Here is a 26952-nt window from a genome sequence, read left to right on the forward strand (position 1 = left end):
CCTGAGGCACTTTCCCTCCTGAGAGAGTGAAGAATTGTATAAGGAAGAAGTTCCTGAGGAGAAAAACCTGTGGAGGAGAAATACAGCTGGCAGAAGAGCCGCCATCTTCTGACAATGGGCCTTTGATATGGAGTGTTTATGAGACTTCTCCTGCCATGTCTGTAGGAAAAGTGGCTTCTCAGGATGTGTGAACAACACAGACCTCACCAAACGTCCAATGAGACCTACCTGCAGTTTATGAATCAGAACCCACCAACTCTAGAGATTTGCTTCTCTTTTTCATCCTGATTTGGGGACTGCTGAACGTATCTTATTATTCACAGTATGGTTTCAAATTCCGAGTTCTATAGTCATTGTTTCCCCCACTTTTAAGTACAAGCTGTTTGTTCTAAGTGTTCAAATTGTGTAATGGTGCATGATCACTAGAACATAAGAGAAGCCATGTTGGATCAGGCCAACGGCCCATCAAGTCCAACACTCTGTGTCACACAGTGGCAAAAAATTTTATATACACACATACACTGTGGCTAATAGCCACTGATGGACCTGTGCTCCATATTTTTATCTAAACCCTTCTTGAAGATGGCTATACTTGTGGCCGCCACCACCTCCTGTGGCAGTGAATTCCACATGTTAATCACCCTTTGGGTGAAGAAGTACTTCCTTTTATCCGTTTTAACCTGTCTGCTCAGCAATTTCATCGAATGCCCACGAGTTCTTGTATTGTGAGAAAGGGAGAAAAGTACTTCTTTCTCTACTTTCTCCATCCCATGCATTATCTTGTAAACCTCTATCATGTCACCCCGCAGTCGACGTTTCTCCAAGCTAAAGAGTCCCAAGCGTTTCAACCTTTCTTCATAGGGAAAGTGCTCCAGCCCTTTAATCATTCTAGTTGCCCTTCTCTGGACTTTCTCCAATGCTATAATAACTAACCTTGCCCCTTTTAAGGCTAAAAGGATGACATATCTACTATTTTATTTATTTGGCTTATATCCTGCCCTCCCCGCTGAAGCAGGCTCAGGGTGGCTTACATTTTCATAAAATCATTCACATACTATAACAAATGAGAGAGGGTGGAGCCCCAATAAAGGGAAGAGAAGCATGGATCTGCAATCCATCTACCCTGAACTCCTTGGAGAGCTGAAGTCTTTATTATGGGAACAATTAAGAATGCCCTTCCCTCTCTGTGGGTGATTTTGAAGATGTAATTAAATTGCACACAAAAATTCTAAAAACTTCTGCTAAAAGCACCATGTAGTTGTTGTGGGCAACACAGTGAGAAATGTTATTTGGTCATACACACAGGAGTGCAAATAGTAGATGGCGTGCAGGCCTCAGATTCAGCAGGAGCCCACAGGAGCACAGCTCCTAAACCTTTCTGACGGTTCCCCCTCTTCCTCCTCACCTACTTTGTCCATTGAATAGTAGCTGCAGCTGCATAACAATCCCTGGATTAGGAGAGCGAGCAGCCAGGCAGCCACCAAGAGCTTTTCCATACCCCCAGCAGCCCTCATTAACCCTGGAGAAGCCCACACAATCCTTTCTTCACTTCTTAGGTGATTTTGGGCGGCAGGTGGCTTGCTGGCCTTTTGACTGGGGGTGGTGGCCCAGGAGAGCCCCAGGCAAGTGAGGCCTGTTTCATTTGGATTTCTAGCCAGCCCAAGGCCTCACTCACCCGGGGCTCTCTTTTCTTGCATCAGGTTGCTTTTGCCTGGGGGGCAGCATATGCTAATGAGTTGTGCTAATGAGCTTTACCACCTATTGTCAAGCATAAGAACATAAGAACATAAGAGAAGCCATGTTGGATCAGGCCAATGGCCCATCCAGTCCAACACTCTGTGTCACACAGTGGCCAAAAAACCCAGGTGCCATCAGGAGGTCCATCAGTGGGGCCAGGAATTTGGGGGAATGGTAAAATTCCATTGATAATTGATTGTTTTAGGGTCCTCCATAACACTGGTCTGTGAAGTATCTTGGAGGACCAAGGTATGTTAGCTCTGTTATTCTTTCCCCTCCCCCTTCCTGCTTTATTGCTTGCAAAGTAGAAGTAGAGAGAAACGAAACTAACTTGAGAAGAAGCAATCAGCACCTTCCCATACATTCCTGGTAGGGAGTGAGACACATTTGGGGAAAGCAAGGACAGAGTCCTGATAACGCCATGAGAATGTAGACATTTATGATAGTTTATGTGTGAGAGCTATCCCTCGCCCCACCTTTTGGAATCCTTTTGAAGTACGCCTTAAAAGTATTGTATCAATGTATTTGCAGCATTACTCTCAAGAATCTGTTACACTGAAAGTATCGGCTTATCAATAAACGTAGTTTTGTATCAACTTCGACTCGTCATTGAAACCGCATGCTTGACACCTCTTTTTCTACAAAACGACCCCTGATGGTATGAATTGTTGCAACAGAACTAGGGAAACTTATGTACATAAAAAGAGCCCTGTTGGATCAGACTGGTGGTACATCTTGTCCAGCATCGTGTCTCACACAGTGGCCAACCATTTACTCTAGAGGGGCAACAGCAAGGAACAGAGGCTGAGGCTTTCCCCTGATGTTGCCTCCTGGCACTGGGATTCAGGTTTGTTGCCTCTGAATGTGTAGGTTCCCTTAAGTCCCCAGAGTTAGTAACCACTGACAGACCTCCATGAATCTCTCTAGACCTCTATCAGGGCATTATATCTTCAATCCCTTGACTAATAATACCAAGCATAGGGTTTGCCTTTTTCACTGCTGTGGCACATTGGGTTGACGCGTCCACTGGACAATCCACTATGCCAAAAGGGTTTTTTTAGCAGGAATGCAGTTCCGGCTGGGTTGGTGTCAGGGGGTATGGCCTAATATGCAAATGAGTTCCGACTGGGCTTTTTCTACAAAAAAAGTCCTGTGTGAAACAATGGTGATGTCGGAAGGTGTGGCCCATATGTGCAAATGAGTTCCTGCTGGACCCATATGTCTAGCACTCTGTACTTACAGTGCTTCTCCTGTTACCCTTCTACTCGCGTGGGGGCAATCTATCACAACTATGCACTCACTGCAGCCCAGGGATGGGCAGCTTCTGTGCTGTCCCTCCCCTGCACCATATTTCAGATAGCAAAACCAAACAGACATGGTGTTTTTCCAGAGATCAGAAGGCATATATTGCTGTTCCTTAAGTATTTGAAAGGAGGAGGAGGGCAGGGAGCTGTTCCTGCCAGCAACAAAGGATAAGACTCACAATAATGCATTTAAATTACAGGTAGAAAGGTACCGGATGGATATTGAGGGGGGGGAGGATTACAATAAGAGTAGTTCAGCAGTGGAATCGGCTCCCCCTTACTTGAAATCTTCAAGCTGTGACTGAACAATCACTTGTCAGAGATGTATACTGACCCCGCAGTGAGTAGGGGGTTGGACTAGATGGCCTCTCAGAGCCATTTAAACCCCTGCTTTCTGCTCCCCGTCGCTTTCACGGGGAGCAGAAAGCAGGGTTTTAAACTTTACATGGCTTACAAACAATGTTCCCTCTAAACTGCAGAGTCTTGTGAGCCAAAATTCTACTTTTTGAGCTACTGGCATAAAAGTTGTGAGTTGCTGTATAAATTATTGTGCTCTGGGGTCATCCTTCCTGAGTGAAGACAAAAATGTGTGAGCTGGAAGCTAAAAATCTGTGAGCTAGCTCACGCTAACAGCTTAGTGGGAACACTGCTCACAAACCTATACGAACCGGTTCGATTTGTGAACCAGCATATCATTTTGAGTAGGCTTGTGGTTCAGCCGCAAACCAAACTGCAAAAAAAATGCAATTCATGCCCATTCCAAACTGTTTTACCACCAGACTTCATAGCCGAGGGTTTTGTACTTTTCCTCAAAAGGGATCACACCAGTTTTCCATGAAATGCTTTGATAAAATACCACAAACACTTGGTACAAAAATCCGATTTTTTTTTTTTAAAAACACAATCTCCAGATGTATCTATTTCATTCAAACTCTTAACAAAAAGGGAAAATCATGGTGGGTAAATTTCATCCATTCTAGCATATTTACAGGGTTTTGTTTTTGTTTTTTTAAAAAAGAGACAGTATATACATACACGCACACGGGGAAAGAGATGGAGGCAGTTAACTCAAAACAATTTTTCAAAATTTCTTTCTAAAAAAATAGAACAGATAAATTATTTGGGGAAGGAGGAGAACAAGTAACCCTTCCTCTCTCCGCCCTTGTCAATGCTTAATTATCCACAGAAACCGGCATACTGAAACACCCCTTAAACCTTTTAATGAAACACTCTTTTAAAACAAATAAGTACTTCACCTGTTTTGGAAATTGTTCCTTTCTTATCCCTGCATCTGTTCTCAAACCCACAATTTCAACCCAGCTGGAGCTACAGTGGCAGAGACCTGCGCAAGAACATTTCACGCACCTCTCCCGCCCCATTAGAAGAGAAAGCACCACTAGACCAATTGAAAAATCAACCAAAGCAGCCCGGAAAAGGAGTTTGTAACACCTCTGCTTGTCCATCCCTCAACCACCTATATTTTGGAGTTCTTTTAGCCAAGTATTCTCATCAATACTCTTTGTTCCATGAAATGCTTCAGTATGAGAACTCAAATATATATATTTATTTCGGGGTTTGCACACAGCAAGCCCAGAGAGTGAATAACCTTAGCATCCTCCCACCTTGGTCTCTAAACTGAAATGAAAGTTCAGCGTTACACCACTAAAAGCATCCCTGATGACCAGAAAGCAGCTTTTCTACAGCAAGAAGGCACAGCAGAAGGAGATGCCAGAGAATGGCATACATGAGGCTACATATATTAAGGCACATTGTGGCAATGCCAATCTGACCCCCAATGGGTCAGAACACATTCATTCAATTCCTACATTCATGTGCATATTCAGTCTCCACCCTTCCACACACAGAGATCTATCTACCTACCTATCTACCTACCCCTACACACAAAGTATCTACCTATATTATCCTTATATCATATATGGGGACGCAGGGAAAGAAGAGCAGGAATTAAAAGTGCAAACATTGTCTCAGGTCTGTGGTCCACAAAGCCCAGCCCTGTGATGCCTCCCTAACCCTTCACGTGGAGCGAAAGTGTCTAAATGTATCATGTCCGCTGGAACAATGGGAGGAACCCTTGGGGACTACAAATCCCAGCATGCTGTTCTTCACATACAGAAGTATGGTACATTCAAAAATGGAAGGCACAGCTGGAATCTGCTTTCAGACATGTTATGATGTGTTCCCTGGAGAGCCCTCAAGCTTCCATGGCAGCAGGGCTTTTTTCCCAAACAGGAACTCCTTTGCATATTAGGCCACACACCCCTGATGTAGCCAATCCTCCAAGAGCTTACAGGGCTCTTAGTACAAGGCCTACTGTAAACTCCAGGAGGACTGGCTACATCAGGAGGCTGTGGCCTAATAAGCAAAGGAGTTCCTGCTACAATAAAAGCCCTTCACAGCAGGCACTGTTTGAATACTCTCCTTGCTCAAGAGACTGGCAGGATGGAAAGATTCCAGCCTTAGGTATAAAACCCTGGCTTTGCAAAGGGCAACCGAGCCATTTTAACTAAGATCTGTCCTCATTCACAATAGGGCACCTACAGCATTAGCTAAAGGCCATCTGTATGTAACTGCCTGCAAGGGAACATCTCCCACTATTCCGTACTGCAGAGATTTTCAGAACAATTCTCTGCCTCCACAAACAACAGTACTACAGCTAGTTAGGCATGCATGATTCCCACAAATTTCAATGGGACTTAAATAACAGGATCACCATGATCGCATCTTTGGTACTAAACAGGCAAGGATCACCAAGGCATCCTTGGAGACTTCCACAATTGAAAACCCAGCAGGGTATTTGGAATGCTTTATGTCTGCCTTAAGAGCAACAATGATCATGGCTAAAGGCTCTGAACCCTGTGTGGGCACAGGAAGGTGCCAGCTGCAAGTCTCCTCGATCTCCATGGTCTAGCCACAAGCAAATCAGGAATGGAAGAGACCCAATTCCAAGTAATGTTAGTATATAACAAGGAAGGCAAAGTTTAGCAGCGGATGTTAAAGATTTTGTCTAAGAGGGGATCTATGGTGAAGGAACTTCTGAGGCTGCAGAAAGAATCTCTGGACACTGCATTAAAACTGGGAGAGAGCAATAACCAAGAGTCCGTTCGTTCGTTTAACTTTAAAACTGAATGAACGAACGAACTGAACAAATGAACAAGAGTCCATCACCCCTGTTGACGTGTGGTTTATCTCCAGGGATGTGTGTGTTATCTGCAAAGATTTTAAAAAATCGGCACACTTAAAAACAAAACAAAACTTGAAGTACTACAATAATGATGAAAACTTAGTCCTGCTTGAAAAACTACTTTAGCAAAACTGGATGTGCCCATTTAGCCATCCTTGGAAAACCAAGTTACTCAATTGCCCGCTACCCAACAGAAGAAAAAAGATGCACCATTTCCTTTTGACAATTCTGCACATCAACACTTGCAGATTTGGAAAAGGAGACAGAATGTGGACACTCCCTTCCATTTGACCAGTAATTCTGAAAAAAAAAAACCCACACACAATGTAGGTAACAATCACATTCACAGGGTGGAACTCTCTGGGTGTGAAGAGGAAAGCAAACAAAACAGGTCACAGGTGCCAGCTGTACAAGATTAGTCAGAAAACCACAGGGCCATTAACATTCCATCCAGTTTCCAGAAACATACACAGAAGTTGGTTTGTAATAGATGGACACAGCTCTCTTCCATTACATTCCTACTGGACACTGCAGTCTCATCTCAAAAGCACGATCCCCACCAGGCCTGGCCTTGTATGACCCGGGCAGGATCGCTTTGAGGAGTGCCAGCCTCCCCTCCCCTCCCCACCCTGTAGATTCAGACCCACTGGGAAACCAGTTCACATTCAAATAAGATTTGCTCAAACAGTCCTCAAAGACCAAAGGTGTGGAAAGCACTGCCAGGAAGGGGGCAAAAGGCCCAAAAACTGGTGACTCAGCTCACCTGATCAATAAACCCAGACTCATCATTTCTCCCCTCCCCCCCCCAAAAAAAAAATCAGGGAGGGTGCAAACAAGATACGCAGAGTTCTCTTCACATCGTTTAGGATTCTCCACAGCCACCAGCTTGACAATGGCAGACATAGGAAAATCAGATGTGTGAGGATCGTCCCATGGCTACAACCACCTACACCCCTGTGGTCTCTCGGATCCAGTCCCGAAACAGTGCAACCCGGGTGTAGGCTCCAGGCTTGTTCCGTCGGGCACATCCTTCCCCCCAGCTCACCACACCAGCCAAAAACATCTTGTTATTGATCTCGATGCTGGTAAGTGGCCCGCCGGAGTCTCCCTGTAGAAAAGAGAGAGCACAGATTGAAGAGGCCTGCTTATTAACCTTTTATATGCTCCCCGCCTCCCCCTCAGTCCTTATGTAGGTCCATATTTTCTGGTATCAGCCCCAGTACATCATCGTCTGTGTCTCATGCCTATTGTCACCCTTTTGGCTTTTTCTTGGCCAAACCTGGGGCATGCTGTGAAAAAGGTGATCCATCTTCCAAGGAGGGTTACGCGGGTGTAAAGTGCATTCCAGTTGCTTCCAATTTCTGGTGACCCTATGAAATAAACTCCTTCCAGACGTCCTATCGTTAACAGGCTTGGCTCAGCTCTTGTAAACCAAGGGCCATGGCTTCATTGATTGAGTCCATCCATCTCAAGCAGGTGGGGAGTCTGAATTCCTGAATCATAGAGCTGGAAGGGACTTTCAGGGTCATCTAGTCCAACCTCTTGCACAATGCAGGAAACTCACAAATACCTCCCCCTAAATTCACAGGATCCTCATTGCTGTCAGATGACCATCTAGCCTATATTTAAAAACCTCTAAGGAAGGAGAGCCCACCACCTCCCGAGGGAGCCTGTTCCACTGAGGAACCGCTCTAACCGTCAGGAAGTTCTTCCGAATGTTGAACTGGAAACTTTTTTGATTTAATTTCAACCCACTGGTTCTGGTCTTACCTTCTGGGGCCACAGAAAACAATTCCACACCATCCTCTAGATGACAGCCCTTCAAGTACTTGAAGATGGTGATCCTATTACCTCTCAGCCGCCTCCTCTCCAGGCTAAACATGGCCAGCTCCTTCAACTTTTCTTCATAGGAGTTGGTCTCCAGACCCCTCACCATCTTTATTGCCCTCCTCTGAACCCGTTCCAGCTTGTCTAAGGATTCAGCTGGCAAGTAAACTGTGTTTTCCTTTTGCTTTCTATGGCTGCACCCTATCAGACTCCCTCGCTACCTTGGTTGTGTTGTCTATGAATGGAATAAAATTATACTTTTTACTTCTGGCTTTGAGGAATTTTCTCGGTTAACTTTCCCCATAAGCTGGTCGCTTTGAGCTCAAAAAGACCTGAGAAGCCCTTCTTTATCTCACACTGAGGGGAGGAATGATTGACCAAGCTATTCATAAACTAAAAGTCCTCTTGGGGGTGGCAGGGAATAATCAGGAATCTCCCTTGATCCAACAGAACAATTGCATGTAAACAGATGCACAGTGGATTCAGAGGAATGAAGGGAAATTATAACCGATAACCTGGTCCCAAAAGGCAGATGTGGAACAGATGTGAAGAGACAGAAGACGGCAGAAGGGAAGGTGGGACTGAAAAAGTGTGAATTCTCTCAAGAAGTGAGGGGCATTTCTTTAACACGTGCACCGGGAAAAAGGCTTTAATCGAACATAATTTGAGAGTGACAAGGAAAGAGTACAGTTTGGGTGGGTAGCTGCATTAGTCTGTAGCAGCAGAACAAAATTTCAGTCCAGTCGCACTTTAAGGACCAACAAAACATCTCCGAGCATAAGTTTTCATGAGACAAAGCTCACAACGCCAAACACAGGGAAAAAAGAGTAAAGATTATGGTTGCTTTCAATTCAGAGAGGAGAGTTGGTTGGAATGTGTGAATAATGCTGTTCTGTGCAGTTGCAGAGCTTGTTCTTACAAGGTGAGGCCCCCAAAGCTGCAGAAGAGATGAAGAAAAGAGAAATGGCTCGATGCAGCAGCTGCTTTTATTGCACAAACTCTGCTGGCCGGGATGAGAAGTTTACATAAAGACAAGGCAGGGCAGGAACATGTAACAGCAGAGAAGGGAAAGTAAAGAGCTGCAAAACCCATCCAGGCCCCTAAAAGGCCAATGGCTTCTCACACAGAAGCAATCAGTGAAGACAGGGAGCCTTGCTCCTGTGCAGGGCTGGCCCTGCCGCTAGGCAAACTAGGTAGTTACCTAGGGTGCTGGCCTTCTGGGGGTGCCAAATTGGGCACCCCCCCATGTGACTCAGTGACATTATCAGTGCCGGGGGGGGGGGGCAGAAGTTAGCCTTGCCTAGGGTGTCAGACAGTCTAGGGTTGGCCCTGCTCCTGTGTGAGATGCTCAGTAGCTATTAGCCACAGGGTATAGATGGAACCCTCTGTCTGGGGCAGTGATGCTCTGTATTCTTAGTGCTTGGTTGGGGGGGGCAACAGTGGGAGGGCTTCTAGTGTCCTGGCCTCACTAGTGGATCTCCTGATGGCACCTGGGTGACACAGAGTGTTGGACTGGATGGGCCACAGGCCTGATCCAACATGGCTTCTCTTATGTTCACAGCCAAGCCCTTCTTGCTACCAGCATCTCCAAGACTCTTACCTGGCAGGCGTCGATTCCTCCCTCCAGGACCCCAACACATATCATGCGTGGAGTCAGTGGGCTGCTCAACAGTGGCCCACATATAGTCCGGTTGATCACTCGGATTTCTGCCTTCTGCAAAATGTTAGCGCCAGGACCTGCCAAAAACCATAGCAATGAACACATGAGATTCAGTGCAGGGAATTCTCAACTACCTCATCTTTTGAAGGGTTAACACATCATTTTCCCCAGAAGATCCACCAGGGTTTGCGACACTTGAACACCCAGAAATAATGGACCTTATATACTTGGACTTGCAAAATGCTTTTGAAAAGGTATCTCGCTAAAGACTCTTTAAGTTAGCAATCAAAGCATAAGAGGACAGATTAAAAAGTGGTTCAGTAACAGAAGCAAAGAGTAGGAATGAATGGACAGTTCTTGCAAAGGAAGGAAGTGAGAGGTGGGGTCCCACGAGGATCAGTACAGGCACGGGTGATATTTAATTTGTTCATAAATGACAGGGAGTAAGCAGCATAGTAGCCAAATTATTTAGGATGGTGAAGATTAAGGCAGGTCATGAAGAGCTTTAGAGAATCCCTCAGTTGAGTGAATAGGCAACAACATGGCAAAGAGCCAGTCTGGTGTAGTGGTTGTGTGTAGGCTCTTATCTGGGAGAACCAGGTTTGATTCCCCACTCCTTCACTTGAAGCTGCTGGAATGGCCTTGAGTCAGCCACAGCTCTTGCAGGAGTTGTCCTTGAAAGGGCAGCTGCTGTAAGAGCTCTCTCAGCCCCGCCTACCTCACAGGGTGTCTGTTGTAGGGGGGGAAAAAGGTGAAGGAAATTGTGTCCACTCTGAGATTCAGAGTATAGGGCAGGATATAAATCCAATATCATCATCTTCTTCAAATGAAGTTTTAGGTTAGTTAAGTCTAAGGGAATGATACTAGAATTTTTCTAAAAATCTTAACTTCAGCGTAGGCTGATGGTATCTGAAGTGACACAGAGGAAAACAGATCTTGGCATTGTCATGGATAGCTCAGTGAAGACTTAATGTGTAGAAGTGGTGATAAAAAAGGACAAATTCCATTCTGGGGATTATTAAGCAAAGGAACTGAAAACAAACATCGATATAGTAATGCCCCTGAATAGGTCTCATTTGGAATACTATGTGCACTTCTGGTCCCCATATCCCCAAAAGGATACTGCAGAGTGAGAAAAAGCACAGAAAAGCACAACCCAGATCGGTTGTGGAAAGCTTGAAGAACCTGGAGTTTTAGAGAAAAGACAACTGAGGCATGAGAGAGTTTTATAAAATTATGCATAGGATAGAGACATTTCCCCCCCCATCTCACTTAGAACTAGAACTCAGGGGAATGCAATGAAATCAATGGGACAGACAAAAAGAAGGAAGTTAATAACCGCTAACACCGATGGCTTTAAAAGGGGATTAGACAGATTCATGCAGGGCAGGTTCACCACTGACTACTAATCCTGGCTAAATGGAACCTCCACATTCAGGGGCAGTAAACCTCTGAAATCCAGGAGGCAACATAAAAGCAGACCTCTACACCTGCTCTTTGTTGGTCCTCCAGGGCAACTGGTTGGTCACTATGTGGGACAGACCTGATCCAGCAAGGCACCTTTCCTATGCAAAACATACAACCTGATCACAGAATCATAGAGTTGGAAAGGGACCCCCAGGGTCATCTAGTCCAACCCCCTGCACAATGGAGGAAATTCAGAAATTACCTCCCCTTAAGTTCACAGGATCAGCATTGCTGTCAGATGGCCATCTAGCCTCTGTTTAAAAACCTCCAAGGAAGGAGAGCCCACCAGCTCCCAAGGAAGCCTGTTCCACTGAGGAACCGCTCTAATTGTAAGGAAGTTCTTCCTATTGAGCCTGAAACTCTTCTGATTAAATTTCAACCCACTAGTCCTACCTTCTGGGGCAACAGAAAACAATTCTGCACCATCTTCTATATGACAGCCCTTCAAGTACTTGAAGATGGTGATCATATCACAGCCGCCTCCTTATCAGGCTAAACATACCAATCTCCCTCCTTCAATTCAACCTCTGTGTGTCCACACACACACAAAGATTAAAGGGCCATTGCCCTTGACACCAGTGCATCCCCATATATGCCCTGGAGAACATTATGATTTGGCACACAACATCTGCTGACCATCCCTGGTCCGAAGGACGTCCAACTAGCCTCAACCAGGGCTGGAGCCTTTTGGGCCTTGGCCCCAGCCTGGTAGAATCAGCTCTCTTTAGAGATCCAGGTCCTTACTGAATTGTTACGTTTTTGTAGGGCCTGCAAGACGGAGCTATTCCACCAGGCTTCTGGTTGAGGCAGCGGGCGTCCCATTCCATCGGCTGGCCCTATGCTGCAACACCGCCTCTGAAATACTGCTTTTATACTATCTGCTATCTCTCAGTATATTATGATGTACCCATTTGAGCCGCCAAACTGTACTGTTCACTTTTATTGGATTTAATATGTTGTTTTATACTGTTTTTTTAAATGTAGTTATCCACTCTGAGCCCGTTTGGGAAAGGGCAGAATATAAATGATCTAAATAAATAAACATAACTAAATAAATAAGGCCTAGATCAGGGGTGGCCAAACTGTGGCTCGGCAGCCACATGTGGCTCTTTCACACATATTGTGTGGCTCTCAAAGCCCCCACTGCCCCACTGGCTTGGAGAAAGCATTTGTCTCTTTAAATCACCTCTCCAAGCTAAGCCAGCTGTCAGCTTGGAGAATGCATTTAAAGTTAAAGTTGCTTTCTTTCCACATCTCTCTCCCTCCCCCCCCATCTATTTTCCTTCCTTCCAGTTCTCAGACTCTTGTGGCTCTCAGACATCTGACATTTATTCTAAGTGGCTCTTACATTAAGCACGTTTGGCCACCCCTGAACTAGATGCTGTCTCAAGCCTCAGTCTCCAAGGGGGGGGGGCATGGTTTGCAAACAAGTCAGTGGGACAGACAGGCAAACTGTGGGTTTTTCTTCCTGTTTACTCTCCTGTCATTGGCCCTTTGATGTAGACTGACAGATTACAGGGAGACAACTTCCTTCCTTCCATTCTGCCCTCTCACACACACGCTTCTTACACATGAAGCAACGCTACAAGAGGGAAAAGCATACTTGTTATAGGATGCATGTATATGTCAAAGCAAGCAACCTCTTTTTTTTTTTTAAGTATTCCTTTCCATGTGACAGAAATTACTTGAAAAGCACAATGCTCAGTTAAGTAGGGAGATACTGTTATGGCTTCTGCCTTTCATATGACTGGTGATTTTCAGTGTGGCTTCCATATGGTAAGAGTCTTACAGGGCAGCTCCCTTCTTTGCCACAATGGATGCCAGACACTCCTCAAGATCAGCATCCATCCAAGATAGTTTAGATTAGTTCTGTCTCTATCTCTAAGCTTTATGTTTTCTTAGAAGAGAATGTATGCAGTTCCTGAATAAAAAGAGGATAATTAGTCTTGAAACTGATAAGAGGATCTGTGCAGGGCCTTAGCAGGAACTCCTTTGCATATAGGCCACCCAATGTAGCCAATCCTCCTGGAGCTTAAAGAAGGCCCTGTAAGAAGAGCCCTGTAAGCTCTTGGCTACATCAGGGGTGTGTGGCCTAATATGCAAAGGAGTCCCTGTTACAAAAAAAACCAACCCTGGATCTGTAATTTTGTAACTCTGCTAGCTGCGAACAAAAAGCTTCTACTGTGTGTAGCCAAGTTGCTAAGTTTGAGACGGGATACTGGACTAGCTAACCAGTTACTCCCCACCCAGATTTATCTAGCCATAAATTTCATAGACTCATCTATGCAACTATGCCCAAGTTGTAAAATTTCACTACAAAACCAGCAAAACATGGCCCTATATAATGCAGAATTCTACCCTCTCCCACATACTATTGTGTAAAGCAGGCTCTCCCTCCCCAAACTCTATGATTCAGCCTCTCTGGTCAAGCTGCCACACATACCTTCTTCTGCTGTGGCTCCCCATCCAGTCACATGGATGACCTTGCCCACCGGGAATTCGTGTGTGGTATCAGGCAGACATATGGGCTGGACGTACTTGGTGAAGGTGACTGGGCTATCCAGCTCCGCCACAGAAATGTCGTTGTCGTAAATAAAATCATTGAAGTACGGGTGGACGATGATGCGCTTCAGGCCCCGTTTCTGAACATTGGGACTGTCCTTGTTCTGCTGGTCGAGAAGTCCCATGTATATAGTCCATGTCTTGGTTTCAGAGAGACTGCAGAGAGTTGATATAACATTGAAGGAGCACAGCCAGAAACAGGTCTCGGGCAGTCTTTTAGCCACATGGCCATTACAGGATATGGCTCTGAAGTCAGAATTCTGACAGTCCATCCATAATACAAATCCCTAGCCCCTAGGGGCTACACACAATACCCACATAGCATTGAGTGCCATTCAGAACTCAAGAACATGCAGATATGCCTTCTACCACTGACCCATTCAATATACGATTGTCTACACCAGGGGTCCAGGGCCTAGTGAGGCCTACAGGCTCCAGAGAAGCCTGCTTAGGAGTTACTAAAGAAAGCCTACATCTCTCAGGATCTGCTCTGATTGGGTGGCAAGGTTTTGGAGGGAAACTAGCCTAGAGAGGGGAGGGACCTGGAAGGAGAGCATAAAAGGGCCAAGCACAGATAGGGTGTGTTCTCTCTGGGAAAGGCTGCAGGAGAGAAGGCAGCAGGGAGATCCCTTACCCAAGGGGGTGAGTTTGGCATTAGAGCAGGGAATGTCTAGTTAATTGCATCAGGGCTTGTTTATTTGCACCCACCTTTACTGTATATCTAGTTCACTGTTTTTACCCACTTATTGTTTGAGCACTGTAAATAAACTGTTGTTGGGTCTTCACATCTCCTTGGTCACAGTTAAGAGGTATTTACTCATAAGGAAGACAGGGGTGGTTGGGTGCTCTGGGCCCTCCCATGCAGACCCTTACCAGAGTGGTGGCAGCCAGCAGAAGGCCCTCCTAGGCCCCTGCTGTGTGACACATGCCTTCTACCACTGACCCATTCAATACACAATTGTTTACACCAGGGTTCCCCAACTGAGGGCCATGGTGCCCACCAACACCTTTCTTGCTGTCCACTAAATATTTTCAGAAAGCGGGCGAAGCCAGGCGGGGTTTTTGCCCAGCAAGGCTTTTGACTGGTTGTGCAGATTTGTTTTATCTTATTTTTTATTTGATTCGATTTTTAGCCCACCCTTCCCATAGGACAGGCTCAGGGCGGGTTACATCATAAAAACAATCAACAATAAAAGACCAATTTAAATATATAACATCTGAAACTACAGAATGACAACAGACTAAAATGGCAGGTTCTGCCTCACAGACATGGCCTGTTGTCCAGGTCCAGTAGATCTTACAGCACTGGGATGGAATGAAGTGAGGCCGGTAACAAGTGACACCCACGGCCTCAGCTGAAAGCCTGGCGAAAGAGCTTGGTTTTACAGGCCCTGCTGAACTGGAGCAGACCCTGCAGGGCCCAGATCTCCAGGGGGAGCTCATTCCACCAGGCGGTGGCCAGGGCTGAAAAGCAGTTTTAAAAACTGCTTGGGCAGCAGCTGCTATACCACAGCATCCCTACAGGGTTTATTGTAAATACTGATGGCGTGGGATAAGCCACATGTCATCCTTATACAATCAAAGCTAGACACTTCCTCAGTTGTTTTGCCTTAACAAACTTTGGACAGCGGCTGCACACAAAGCTGGTGGCAAAAAAAACCAACAGCCAGGATTTCAGTCAAGGTGGCCCAGTTTTAACTCTGCTCTCTGTTCTCGCCGGAATAATCATGCCTCAGAGATCCATCTCTCCCGGTGCCTAAAGTAATGCTGGGAAGGGGGAGGTTTCCAGGAGCAAACTCTAAGCTAGAAGAGCAAAACCTCAACATGCATTGGACTTTAGAGATAGCAGAAGAAGGCCACAGCTTAGTGGTAGAGCATCTGCTTTGCATACAGAAGGCCCCAGATTCAAGCCCCAGCATCTCCAGTTTTAAAAAACAATCAGGCAGTAGGTGATGTGACAGACCTCTGCCCAAGACCCTGGAAAGCCACTCCTAGCAGCAAACAACAGGTAATATTGATCTAGATCAGAGGTGGCCAAACTGTGGCTCTTTCACACATATTGTGTGGCTCTTGAAGCCTTCACTGCCCTGTCAGCTGGCTTGGAGAAGACATCTCTCTCTTTAAATCACTTCTCCAAGTGCATTGGAGAATACATTTCTTTCCACCTCTCGATCCCACTCCACATCTATTTGCCTTCCTCCCTCCAACATCTGACATTCACATCTTGTGGCTCTCAAACATCTGACATTTATTCTATGCGGCACTTATATTAAGCAAGTTTGGCCACCCCAGATCTAGACAGACCAACAGTCTGTCTTAATAGAAGGAAGCATCATGCATTCAACATACTGCTAAAGCTGAAATGTATAAAGCTCATTTCAAGTGCAGGACTATCTTTCAGCAACTTAATAGCCCTGTAAGGTAAGTAAGTATTTCCCCCAGAGAGCACCTGAAGGCAGGATAATGGCTTGCAGAGTTTGAGATGCAGGGAGGACCTCTTGAGTCATGAATTATTGCCTTAACCGCTAAATATGCCAGCTCCCTATACCAGTTTGCATGAACACCAAATAAAACAGGGAGATAAAAATTATGCTAGAAGAAGCATCATAATGGCCCATAAAATACAAGAGAATCTTTGCATCTACCAACCTGGGAACTTTTGGATCATTAAAGCAGTGCGCTGCTGACACCAGCCACCTCTGTGATATCAAAGAGGCTCCGCAGACGTGACCACTGCTTTTGGTCTGCATGCTGATCTGCCACGGCCACTCGCCCTCCTCAGAATTGGTGCCACCAACAATCCGGGATTTCTTTGAGAAGCTGCGCGTGCCACAGCCTAGAAAAGACCCCAAGAACACAGAGCTTGAGCAAACTTGCCTCCACTGACTCTCTAGTCTAGAGGTTTCCCTTGTCACTCTAAGACCACACCTTACCAAGGCAGTTTCCTTCCCTTACTTTTGCAAATCATTTGATAAGCAAAAAGGATTAAATGAAAGTGCACTGCAAACTGACGTCACATATGGAGCAGAGGTCCATCAGTGGCTATTAGTTTGTTTGTATTTCTGAAGCCACTTGGATGCAGAGGGTACCAAGAACGAGAATTAGACTCGCTTTCCATCTCATCACAAAAAAGCAGTATCTGATTCTTTGTTTCTAAATTACCTCAATCCCCTTTTATCTTCTCAACTAAGAATGTACCTTACTCAAGTTTTCTGAAATGTGAAAGGACGCATAGATTATTTAAATAATATGCTGTATCAGTTAAATGCATTTAATCTGATGACACATTTTTAAAAAGTCTTAAACAAAATCCTAAACTACTTTTTTAAAAAGACACAACTGGTTATTTTAGATTCCCTGGCACTGATCCATATTTTCCAAGATGAATATAAAGCCATTTTCCTGATATAGCCAGCCACCTACTTTCCCACCTTCCCACCATGCAAACACAACATCTAGCACCCTTAACTCACTGCAGTTGTCTTCATCTGAGTTATCACCACAGTCCTGCACCCCATCACACTCTGGGTTCTTCTTGCTCACGCACAGCTTATTCCGGCATTTGTAAGTGTAATCTTGGCAGGGGACTGTGACAACTGGAAGTCAAGCAGGAAGGAAGCAGCTCAGCACCAGACAAGGATTGCATTAGGGTCACATGATGGCATGGATGCTCAGAGAGACTGTTATGGCACAAGGAAGCTGATATGGGAGGCAGCTGTAGCTCAGCAGCAGAACACCTGTTATGCATGCAGAAGGACTCAGGGTTCAGTTCCCAGCATGTCTGGTTAAAAGGATCAGATAGTAAGAGCCAGTTTGGTGAAGTGGTTAAGTATGTGGACTCTTATCTGGGAGAACCGGGTTTGATTCCCCACTCCTCCACTTGCAACTGCTGGAATGGCCTTGGGTAAGCCATAGCTCTTGCAAGAGTTGTCCTTGAAAGGGTAACTTCTGGGAGAGCTCTCTCAGCCCCCACCTACCTCACAGGGTGTTTGTTGTGGGGGAGGAAGGTAAAGGAGATTGTAAGCCGCTCTGAGACTCTGATATTTGGAGTGGAGGGGTATAAATCCAATATCATCATCATGTTCTTCTTTTTAAGCAATAACCACTGCCAGTCAAAAAAGACACTATTGGTCTTGACAGACCAATGCCCTGACTCTGTATAAAAGGCAGCTTCCTGATCCAGTGACAAAGCATCCCCTTTGAACCTGAGCCCTTCTGCAAGTCATCTCCAGCTAGAAGAGTCAAGTTAGCAAGTGATATCAAAACGATCTAGCTGACTTCCTGGAAAGTCATTGCCAATTCGAGTAGACAATACTGCCTTTGGTAGACCACACAGTGAAGTCTTCACCAGGACTCAGTACCATGACTAGAGAAATGTTCCTCTTTTCTCAAACATTTGTTCACCAGGCCTGATGAAGAGTTTTGATAAATTTAAAAGACCAAATGCTGTGCCAAGACTTTTTTGAGCAGGAACGCAGTTCTGGCTGGCTTGGCATCAGGGGGTGTGGTCTAATATGCAAATGAGCTCCTGCTGGGCTTTTTCTACAAAAAAAGCCCTGTGCAAAGCAATGGTGCTCTCAGGGGGTGTGGCCTAATATGCAAATGAATTCCTGCTGTATTTTTTTTCCTACAAAAAAAATCCCTGTGCTGTACTGTACTATTTGGCTAGTCCTAACAGAAAGATATTATGTGAACGGTGTTCTGGGGGTTTTTTGGATTTTACTTTGGAACTGACACAGCTGCTTACAACTCCTCGTTAGTCCACGTGACCAGATGGAGTGTAGATGGATTTTAGGGAAAAGAGAAGTTGAGAAGCAACAGGGTCTCCACTACTTTTAAGCCCCACCCCTCCCCTCCTGATTGGTAGGGAAGGTGGCATAGCTGTACACCACCTCTGGGTTCAAAGACAGTCAGCCAGGGCAGGTGAACAGGGGTTTGTTCCCCTGGGCACTTACCTGAGCTGCATTCCCCTTCATCACTGCCATCGCCACAGTCGTCTCTGCCATCACATTTCTTGGACTCCAAAATGCAATTGCCGTTGTTGCATTTCATGTTATTAGCTGGGCACTCTGACAAAGTGAAGGAGAGAAGAAGCTGTGTATTAGTTGTGCTAAAGAGGACATTTATACTTTGGCCTTTGGAATGGTTGAAACCAGGAGTTTCATCAAAGCCACCCTGCTGCAGAAGGCCCCGACTGCTCTCTGGCACAGGTAGATAACTCACGGCACTGGAGTTCGTCGCTCATGTCCCCACAGTCGTTGACACCATCGCAGACCCAGTATTTCGGCTTGCACCACCCGTTGTTGCATCGGAACTGCTTTGTGGTGCAGTCTGGGGAAGGGGGGGGGGAAGAGAGAGAGAGAGAGAGAGAGAGACTGATTAGGGCAGGGATGTCAAACATGTGGCCCGGGGGCCAAATCCGCCCCCCAGAGGGCTCCTATCAGGCCCCTGAGCAACTGGCTCTTGTCTGCTTCCTTCTGCATCTCCGCTTGCTTTGCCAGGCTCACTCAATCACATAGGAGCTACAGAGGAAAATCTCGATTTTCTCCCTTGGTTGAGGCTCCTCCTCCTCTTCGTCCTCTGGGGAGGGAGGGAAAGAGCCAGAGCTTCCTTTGCCCAGTTCTCTGGATCCCATGAGAAAAATACAAAGAAAGCACCTTTAAGAGCATGAAGTGGTAATGTTTTGAGCATGTTTTATTTTAAGGATGTTTAAAAAAATCGTTAGTCTTGTTTGTCTCTGCTACCTAATCTTAAATAGGTACACATGTGGCTCGGCCCGACACAGCCTGGCCCCAGCCTGACAAGGTCAGATCCAGCCCTCATAACATAAGAGTTTGACACCCCTGGATTAGGGTATCCTTGGGTGCTGTCAGCTTGCAAGCAGTGTTGCAAACAGAGCCTTGAGATGGGCTTTAAAGAGTGATGGGAAAGCTCAGTAAGCCCACAGTACTGAGAGCAGCCTGGCCTGGAAACAGGAATGCAGGAGGGTAAAGGTGGGAGGGCTGAGCAAGCAAGTTCGGCCTCACTTTTAAACCAGCACACAATTCTGAAGTGTCAAGAAGGAGGGGCCCCACCACCACCACAGGCACATAGCTAGCCTAACTCCTGTGTTACATTGTGGACTAGGGAAGCCAGCCTCTGAGGGACCTGGAGATCTCCCAGAATTACAGTTAATCTCCACATTACAGAGATCAGTCCCCCTGGAGAAAATCAAGGCTCTGGAGGGTGGGCTCTGTGGCAATGTATCCCACTGAGGTCCCTGCCCTCCTCAGGCTCCATCCCCAAATCTTCAGGACTTTCCCAAGCTGGATCTGGCAACCCTACCCACCCATCCCCCTCACCAGTGGACAGGGGGCACCTGACAATTCTACTATCATGGGCAGTTGTGAATTTGCTGATACCTTATTGTATGGTATAATTGTTTTAACATGATCCCTTAAAGGGGAAAGTCTTTGTTTTAGTTTCACCTTTTTATTTGTGTTGTGCTGTTGGCTGTTTATGGCCTAGCAGGGTGCTGTGGAGTTATTACACATAACATGGAGGTATTGGTCATAATCCCCTCATAACTTCTAATGTCGCTGTTTCCTTCAGTTCACAATTCGAACCAGGGAAGCTATTAACTGATGTACTTTGTTTATTGTTCGCTTTGTTCTTCCATTCTATTTTAAACTCTTAATGTGCTTTTGTCTATGATATGCCAATAAAGGTTGTCTGCCTGTCTTACAAAAGACAAATATACAAGTTCTCGCCTCTCCTCTCCACATGACCAACACTGGAAAAGAAGAGCGACGGTAGAGGTCACTTACTGCAGTTTGATTCGTCGCTGCCGTCTGTGCAGTCGTTCCAGCCATCACAGTGTCTCTTGAGCTCAATACAACGGCCAGTCTTGCAAGTGAATTGGCCTGGGCAAGCTTCAAGGGGCAAGAGAAGAAAAGGAGAGAGGCAAACCACCTTAAGTGTATTTAGAGAATCAAGCTAGTAAACCTTCTAGGTACATTTTTAAAAGGGGGAGAAAGAAAGAAAAGAATTGTCCTTCCCTAGGGTTGCCAAGTCCTCTGCGGGCTCTGGCGGGGGGGACTTACTGCGCATGTGCTTTGTGCATGTTGCGCAATAACATCACTTGGACATGATGTCATTGCGCTGGCGATGTCACGCACCAGCCGCTCTAGGCATTTCCAGGAAAACTCTATGGTTTCCCGGACGCTCTAGTGATTTGGGAGGGGAAAACTCTATGATACCTATTGTGCCATAGAGTTTTCCCAGAAATGCCTAGAGTGGCCAGTGAGCAACCTCACTGGCACAATGACGTCACATCAGGTTGATGTCATTGCGCCGGCAACATTGGGGGAGGTTCGCCCCGCCGCCCCAATGTGAGCCAGTGTGTTGGTAACCTCCAGGGCAGGAGAACCCCAACCCAGGCCAGGGGTTTGGCAGCCCTATCCTTCCCTCAATCCAGATATAATAATGTCAAAAACTGTTACCATGACTCCTTGCCCCTACTGTTTTCTTTTCCACAGACTAAAAGGGCCAAATGCTTTAGCCTTTTCCTCATGAGGAAGGCGTTCCCTCCCCTTCCACTACAGTTTATATGCAGCACTTCTACTTACGGTCATGAGAATTATACGCCAGGAACTCTGCCAAGAAGCCATTGTCCACAAACGAAAAGTCTGAATGGAAACGGACCACAATTTTGTTGGAGTTGCTCGATACCACAAACATCTTTTTTGACGAACAGTGCCTGCATGGACCACAAAAAGAAAAGGATCAGAAGGCAAGCAAACACCCGAGGGCATGCGGCAGGGTGGGGGCGAGACTAGGAGTAGAAATCCCAGATCACCCTTGAGATTAAAAAAAAAATTCTAAAAGTTTTGAAACCATGGCAAACACAAAGTTTAAATTCAGTGGCACCTTTAAGACCGACAAAGTTTTATTCAAGGAATAAGCTTTTCATCTTAAAGGTGCCACCGAATCCAAACTTTGTTCCAGTGCTTCAGATCGACATGGTTGCCCAGCTGGATCTATCTATCTTCATGGAAAACACAATTTTTCTTTCCCCCCACTTCCCTGGAAAAAATGAAGTGTTTGCTATATTTAGTATCCTACTGGAGGGAAGGTGGGATGCTATACCCCGATTCTGTCACACCTTGGAAACTAAACTGGGTCAGAACTGGAAGGGAGAGCACAACTCGTGAGAAAGGCGATGTCAAGCCACCTCTGCTTCTCACTTGCCATGAAAGCCCCTTGCTGGGGTCACCATGAATTGGCTGTCACTAGATGGCACTTTAGACACACATACAGTATCCTACACTGACTAACCTATTTCATGGAACAAAATTTCATGAAACATAAAATGAATCATTTATTACTCAAGTTAGCGCATGACATTGTATTAACTGTCAAGTTCATGGAATTTAAAAGCATAAACGCCCTACTTTTCTACAAATATGAAATACACAGGAGAGATACGAGCTGCAAACTGTTGTAGCCTATGCTATTTTAGCGCATTTTACTAGTTCCAAAACATTTTTCAATTTTCATATTGAAAAAAAGTCATAAAAAACAGGGGCAGCCATTTCCTCACAATTTCTCTCTATGCCACTACATATCTAGGTCACACCATGGGAGCCACCTCTGAAGGATAGGGTTGCCAACTCCAGGCTGTGAAATTCCTGGATATTTTGGGGGTGGAGCCTGAGGAGGGCAGGGTTTCGGGAAAGTTGGGACCTCAGCAGGGTAAAATATCTAAGAGTCCACCTCCAAAAGCAGCCATTTTCTCCAGGTGAACTGATCTGTCTCCTGGAGATTAACTGTAATAGCCAGAGATCTCCAACCACCACCTGAAGTTGACAACTCTACAGGAGGACAATAGCAACACACCTGTGGCTGAGTCAAACATCTTGCTCATACTATGAATATGAAGAGAGGAAAAGAGGATATCTTGGTCTGCAGCCCGTGGGGGCTCTTAGACCCCCTGAAGGAGATACATCCCTTTCAAAACCTCAGCGGCTCAATGGCTTTATGAAGGAGGCCTACAGGCTACATGTTCCAGCCAAAACTTCTCCAATAAAGTTTCTTTGAAACGCTGTACTACTGGTTCATCTGTATTTTCAAACTGGGTGGTAAAGTACTTTGAAAAAGGGAATTGAGAAATACATCATCACGGTGTTACATAATAGCGTTCTTTCCAAAATGCAATGATAGGGTTTGTTTTTTTTAAAGAGCCTGAAGCGTTACAGTCTTCAAGAGAGGAACCACCTCAGTCAATCACAAATGTTTCCAAATGAGAGGCAACCGCTCTGCAATGTGTAAGTGCTTAAAGTGCACAGTTAGGATCTGGGAAACCCAGGCTCAAGTACCCACTTGGCCACAGAAGCTGGCTCAGTGACTTTGGGCCTGCCACACGCTCTCAGCCTAATCTACCTCACAAGGTTGTTGTGAGAAAAAAGTGTAGGAGAGGAGAATAATATAAGCTGTTTTGGGTTCCCTCAGAGGAGAATGGCAGGTTATAAATGAAATAAATAAAACCTGAAGGTTTTTTAGATCTTCAAAAGACCGCCTCAGTCAGTCACCCAATTACAGGCAAGCAACTACAGTCTCAGCCCAATTATAATATTTTCAGACTGTGATCACTTGAAGTTTCCAAATGGAGTCTTACTTTACATTGTTGACTTCCACATAGTCCTTGGTGCAGGAAACCATTGGGATACCAGGCTCTGTAAGGAAGAAACTGTGGAAACGCACCTTCACATTCTGGTTGCTGGGAACCTAAGAACAATGTTCCAAGGGAGGGGCAGGGGGAAGAAACAGAGAGCTGGGTCATCACAAATGGAGGTTTTTCTGCCATCACACCCTGACGAGTTCAGCAGCAACAATAGTAACCAGCCAATCTTGCTCTACTTCCATTTATTGGGGGTTTTGTGGATTCCCCAGTAAATCAATTGCTTTCACTCCTAGGAATCAATTGCTTTTGTTTGTATTTTGAGTAAAAAATATCATTAATTGTGTTTGCCCATGTCATTTATAAAGTTTATATCTCCAATACCTCACATGTCATTTTGTGGCAGACATTGCCTGGCCCGACAAAGTAACTTTTGTGTCAGATCTGGCCCTCATAACAAATGAGTTTGACACCTCTGCTCTAAGTGGCCTAGACCCCGCATATCTTAAGAGCAGGGATATCAAACTCATTTGTTATGAGGGCCAGATCTGACATAAATAAGACCTTGTTGGGCCGGGCCATGTGTGTTCCTATTTAAGATTAGGTAACAGAGATATGAACTTTATAAAGAACACAGACAAACACAATTAAAGATTTTTTAAAAAAAGTAACATAAACCATGATTAAAACATTAACACTCAGTGGTCTTAAAGGTGCTTTCTGTGTATTTCTCCCATGGAATTCAGGGAACTGGGCAAGGGAAACTCTGGCTCTTTCCTCCCTTCCCCAGGGGATCAGGAGTGGGGGGCTCAGCCAATAGAAGGAAGAGAGGTTTGGCTCAGTAGCTCCGTTGTGCAATTGAGAGAGCCTGGCAAAGCAAGCTCTGCCTCTCCCCCTTTCCTCCCCAAGGGAGAAGCCTCAGCCAATGGAGAAAATAGAGGTTTTGCTCTATAGTTCTTGGGTAATTGAGCAAGCCTTGCAAAGCAACCTGTGATGCAGAAGGGAGCAAGAGAGAGGGAGAAGGAAGCAGATGACAGCCAGTTGCTCGGGGGCCTGATTTGGCCCCTGAGCTGCGTATTTGACATTCCTGTCTTAAGAGGCTAACTTCCCCAGTTTTATAGTAATAATGCAGAATTCTGGTAGGCTCTTACACTGCACCCTAAAGGTCAGCATATACCAGATATTTAATTCCCAGTTTGGCCAGCCAGGGACAGGGCACATGTTTCTACAATCCTGGAGGAACCTCTCTCTAAAACAACTTGCAACGCTTCTGCCATGCACAGATATTGCAAAAATTTGTTTCATTCCTTCATTTATAGTCTGCTTTTCTCTGAGAAACTCAACGCAGATGTGCAAAAGTGCAAGAACTGTTGTTTTTTTAAGGTAGTAATTATCCATGGGGAGAGAAATATGACTGGGAAGACTGAGGTGGGGAGAAAGCATGCAACTGCGAGGGCTGAGGAAGAGGCTAAGCAAGAGGGGAAGAATCTGGAGGGACTTCCCTATCCAATGATTCTTCATGGGTCCCCTGTCTTGATAAAACTAATTCTTGAGAGTCAAGAACATCCCTCCCTGAAGCTCCCAGGTGCAATCAATGGAGCCATCAGAGAGAGGCAAGGAAGCAGGCATGCTTCGCAGCCTCATATCTAAACCCAGTTCAGTAAAAAATCCTTTTCACAAGGAAAAAGTTCAATCCAAAATTATCACGCATATTAGATTCCAATTCCTGTAAGCCTCTTTTAATGGAAAACCAGGGGGGAACATAAGTAAACGACCAACATGAAAGCCAGAAACATTTTTTAAAAAATTAAAGCTGGGGTTCACAGGCTTACACCCAAATGCATTGGGAATGCTTTGCATTGTGTACCTTTGAGGTAAAATTTTACCAGCTTTACAACCCCTCCTTTCCCCTCTTCGGTACTGTCACCATGACTTAGAAGTCAAACCTCCATCTGTAACCTAGCATGGAAAGCTCAAAGATAAAACTAAGAAGCCATGTTTCCTGGCTGCTTACCTCTATGTTCCATGTGCAATTCATATTGGGAGGATAATGGCCTGGGAAATACGGAGTGGTGAAGTTTCCTGATATTCCTCTCAGGGTTCCACCACAGGCTAGAATACGAAGAGGGACAAAAATCAGGCTTATTCGCCTCCAGAACATCCAAGGAAGAAGACAACTGCAGAGGCAGCCTTTAATGAAGCTAATGGAAGTTAAGCTGGCCTCTGGAGGGACCAGATTTGTTTCAAGACACAGAGTGAACCTCAGGAGACTAATTAAATGTAATCTCTTCCCCTCAGGCTTCCCAACATAATTCCTGTCCATCTCTCATTAAGAAGCATCACTGGAGAAGCTGAGAGATGCTGTTTATCACTTGGGTGGGGAGGGGATTTAAGGTTGAAAAATATCTGCCCAAGGTTGTTTCCAATTTAAGCATGTATTTATCTTCAAACAGGAGTTGCTTAGATGCCCCCAGGCCCCAGATTCAGCAGAAGCTCACAGAAGCACAGCTCCTGAACCTTTCTGAGGGTTCCCCCTCTTCCTCCCCACCTACCTTGTCCATTGAATAGTAGGTGCAGCTGCATAACAATCCCTGGATTAGGAGAGCAGGCAGCCAGCCAGCCACCAAGGGCTTTGCTACGCCTCCAGGAGCCCTCATTAACCCCTGCAGAAGCTCGTGCCACCCTTTCTCCACTTCTTATGTGATATTGGATAGGGGGGGCTTGCTGGCCTTTTGACGGGTGGGTGGCTCAGGAGAGCCCCAAGTGAGCAAGGCCTGCTTTGGCTGGCTGGATCTCAAGCTAGCCCAACCAGGCCTCGCTCACCCAGGCCTCTCCTTTCTTGCATCAGGTTGCTTTTGGCTGGGGTGGTGGTGCCTAAAGATGGAGCTGATGTTATGTTAATGAACTCAGGAGAGCCCCAAGCGAGCAAGGCCTGCTTTGGCTGGCTGGATCTCAAGCTAGCCCAACCAGGCCTCGCTCACCCAGGCCTCTCCTTTCTTGCATCGGGTTGCTTTTGGCTGGGGTGGTGGTGCCTAAAGATGGAGCTGATGTTATGTTAATGAACTCCGCCACCTATTTTTCTATAAAATGACCCCTGGATGCCTCCCATTATTCTTGTCCTCTCTCTCCACAATTGGCCCAGCCTTCACCTCCAAAAAAAGAGCAGATAATGAATCGTCTCCTTACTTTGCATCTTTGGCATCTGGAAGAACTCCGCCCTGAAGCCGGGGTTTCGCCCCTCGCTGTTTGTGATCAGCATGACCAGCATCACATTTTGCGAGGAGACGAAGGTCAGGTTGTAGGATAGACTGTAGCTGCCACACAGCCTGGGGAAGAGAGAAGCGCAAAAGAGAGTGAATGCCCCAAATGCTTTTTGCAATTCTTCTTCTACAGATGCTGCAAAAATCAAGGACCCATCTACTAGGGAGACGAATCACAGTTGGGAACAGCCATGCCACTGAGCATGGAAAAGTGATCTCTGTTCACAGCTCAAATTGTTCAAAATCATAATAATAATAATAATAATTTTTATTTA

General features: G+C 45.7%; 1 protein-coding gene across 1 annotated transcript in view; it reads right to left on the minus strand.

The window, feature by feature from the left end:
• Nucleotides 1-3906: 3906 nt before the first annotated feature.
• ST14 (ST14 transmembrane serine protease matriptase) overlaps nt 3907-26952 on the minus strand; it is a 57913-nt gene continuing 34867 nt past the window's right edge. The window contains exons 8-19 of the mRNA XM_060251187.1: nt 26604-26743; nt 25432-25529; nt 23415-23524; nt 21367-21497; nt 20566-20670; nt 18983-19090; nt 18715-18828; nt 17233-17355; nt 16409-16595; nt 13641-13915; nt 9671-9807; nt 3907-7351 (exon numbers count right to left, since the gene is read on the minus strand). Coding sequence (XP_060107170.1) covers nt 7190-7351; nt 9671-9807; nt 13641-13915; nt 16409-16595; nt 17233-17355; nt 18715-18828; nt 18983-19090; nt 20566-20670; nt 21367-21497; nt 23415-23524; nt 25432-25529; nt 26604-26743 — 1690 coding nt within the window. The 3' untranslated portion in view covers nt 3907-7189. The remainder of the gene's footprint in view (nt 7352-9670; nt 9808-13640; nt 13916-16408; nt 16596-17232; nt 17356-18714; nt 18829-18982; nt 19091-20565; nt 20671-21366; nt 21498-23414; nt 23525-25431; nt 25530-26603; nt 26744-26952) is intronic.

This window comes from Heteronotia binoei, chromosome 12 (assembly GCF_032191835.1).
Source record: "Heteronotia binoei isolate CCM8104 ecotype False Entrance Well chromosome 12, APGP_CSIRO_Hbin_v1, whole genome shotgun sequence".
In the NCBI taxonomy this organism is placed as follows: Eukaryota; Metazoa; Chordata; class Lepidosauria; order Squamata; family Gekkonidae; genus Heteronotia; species Heteronotia binoei.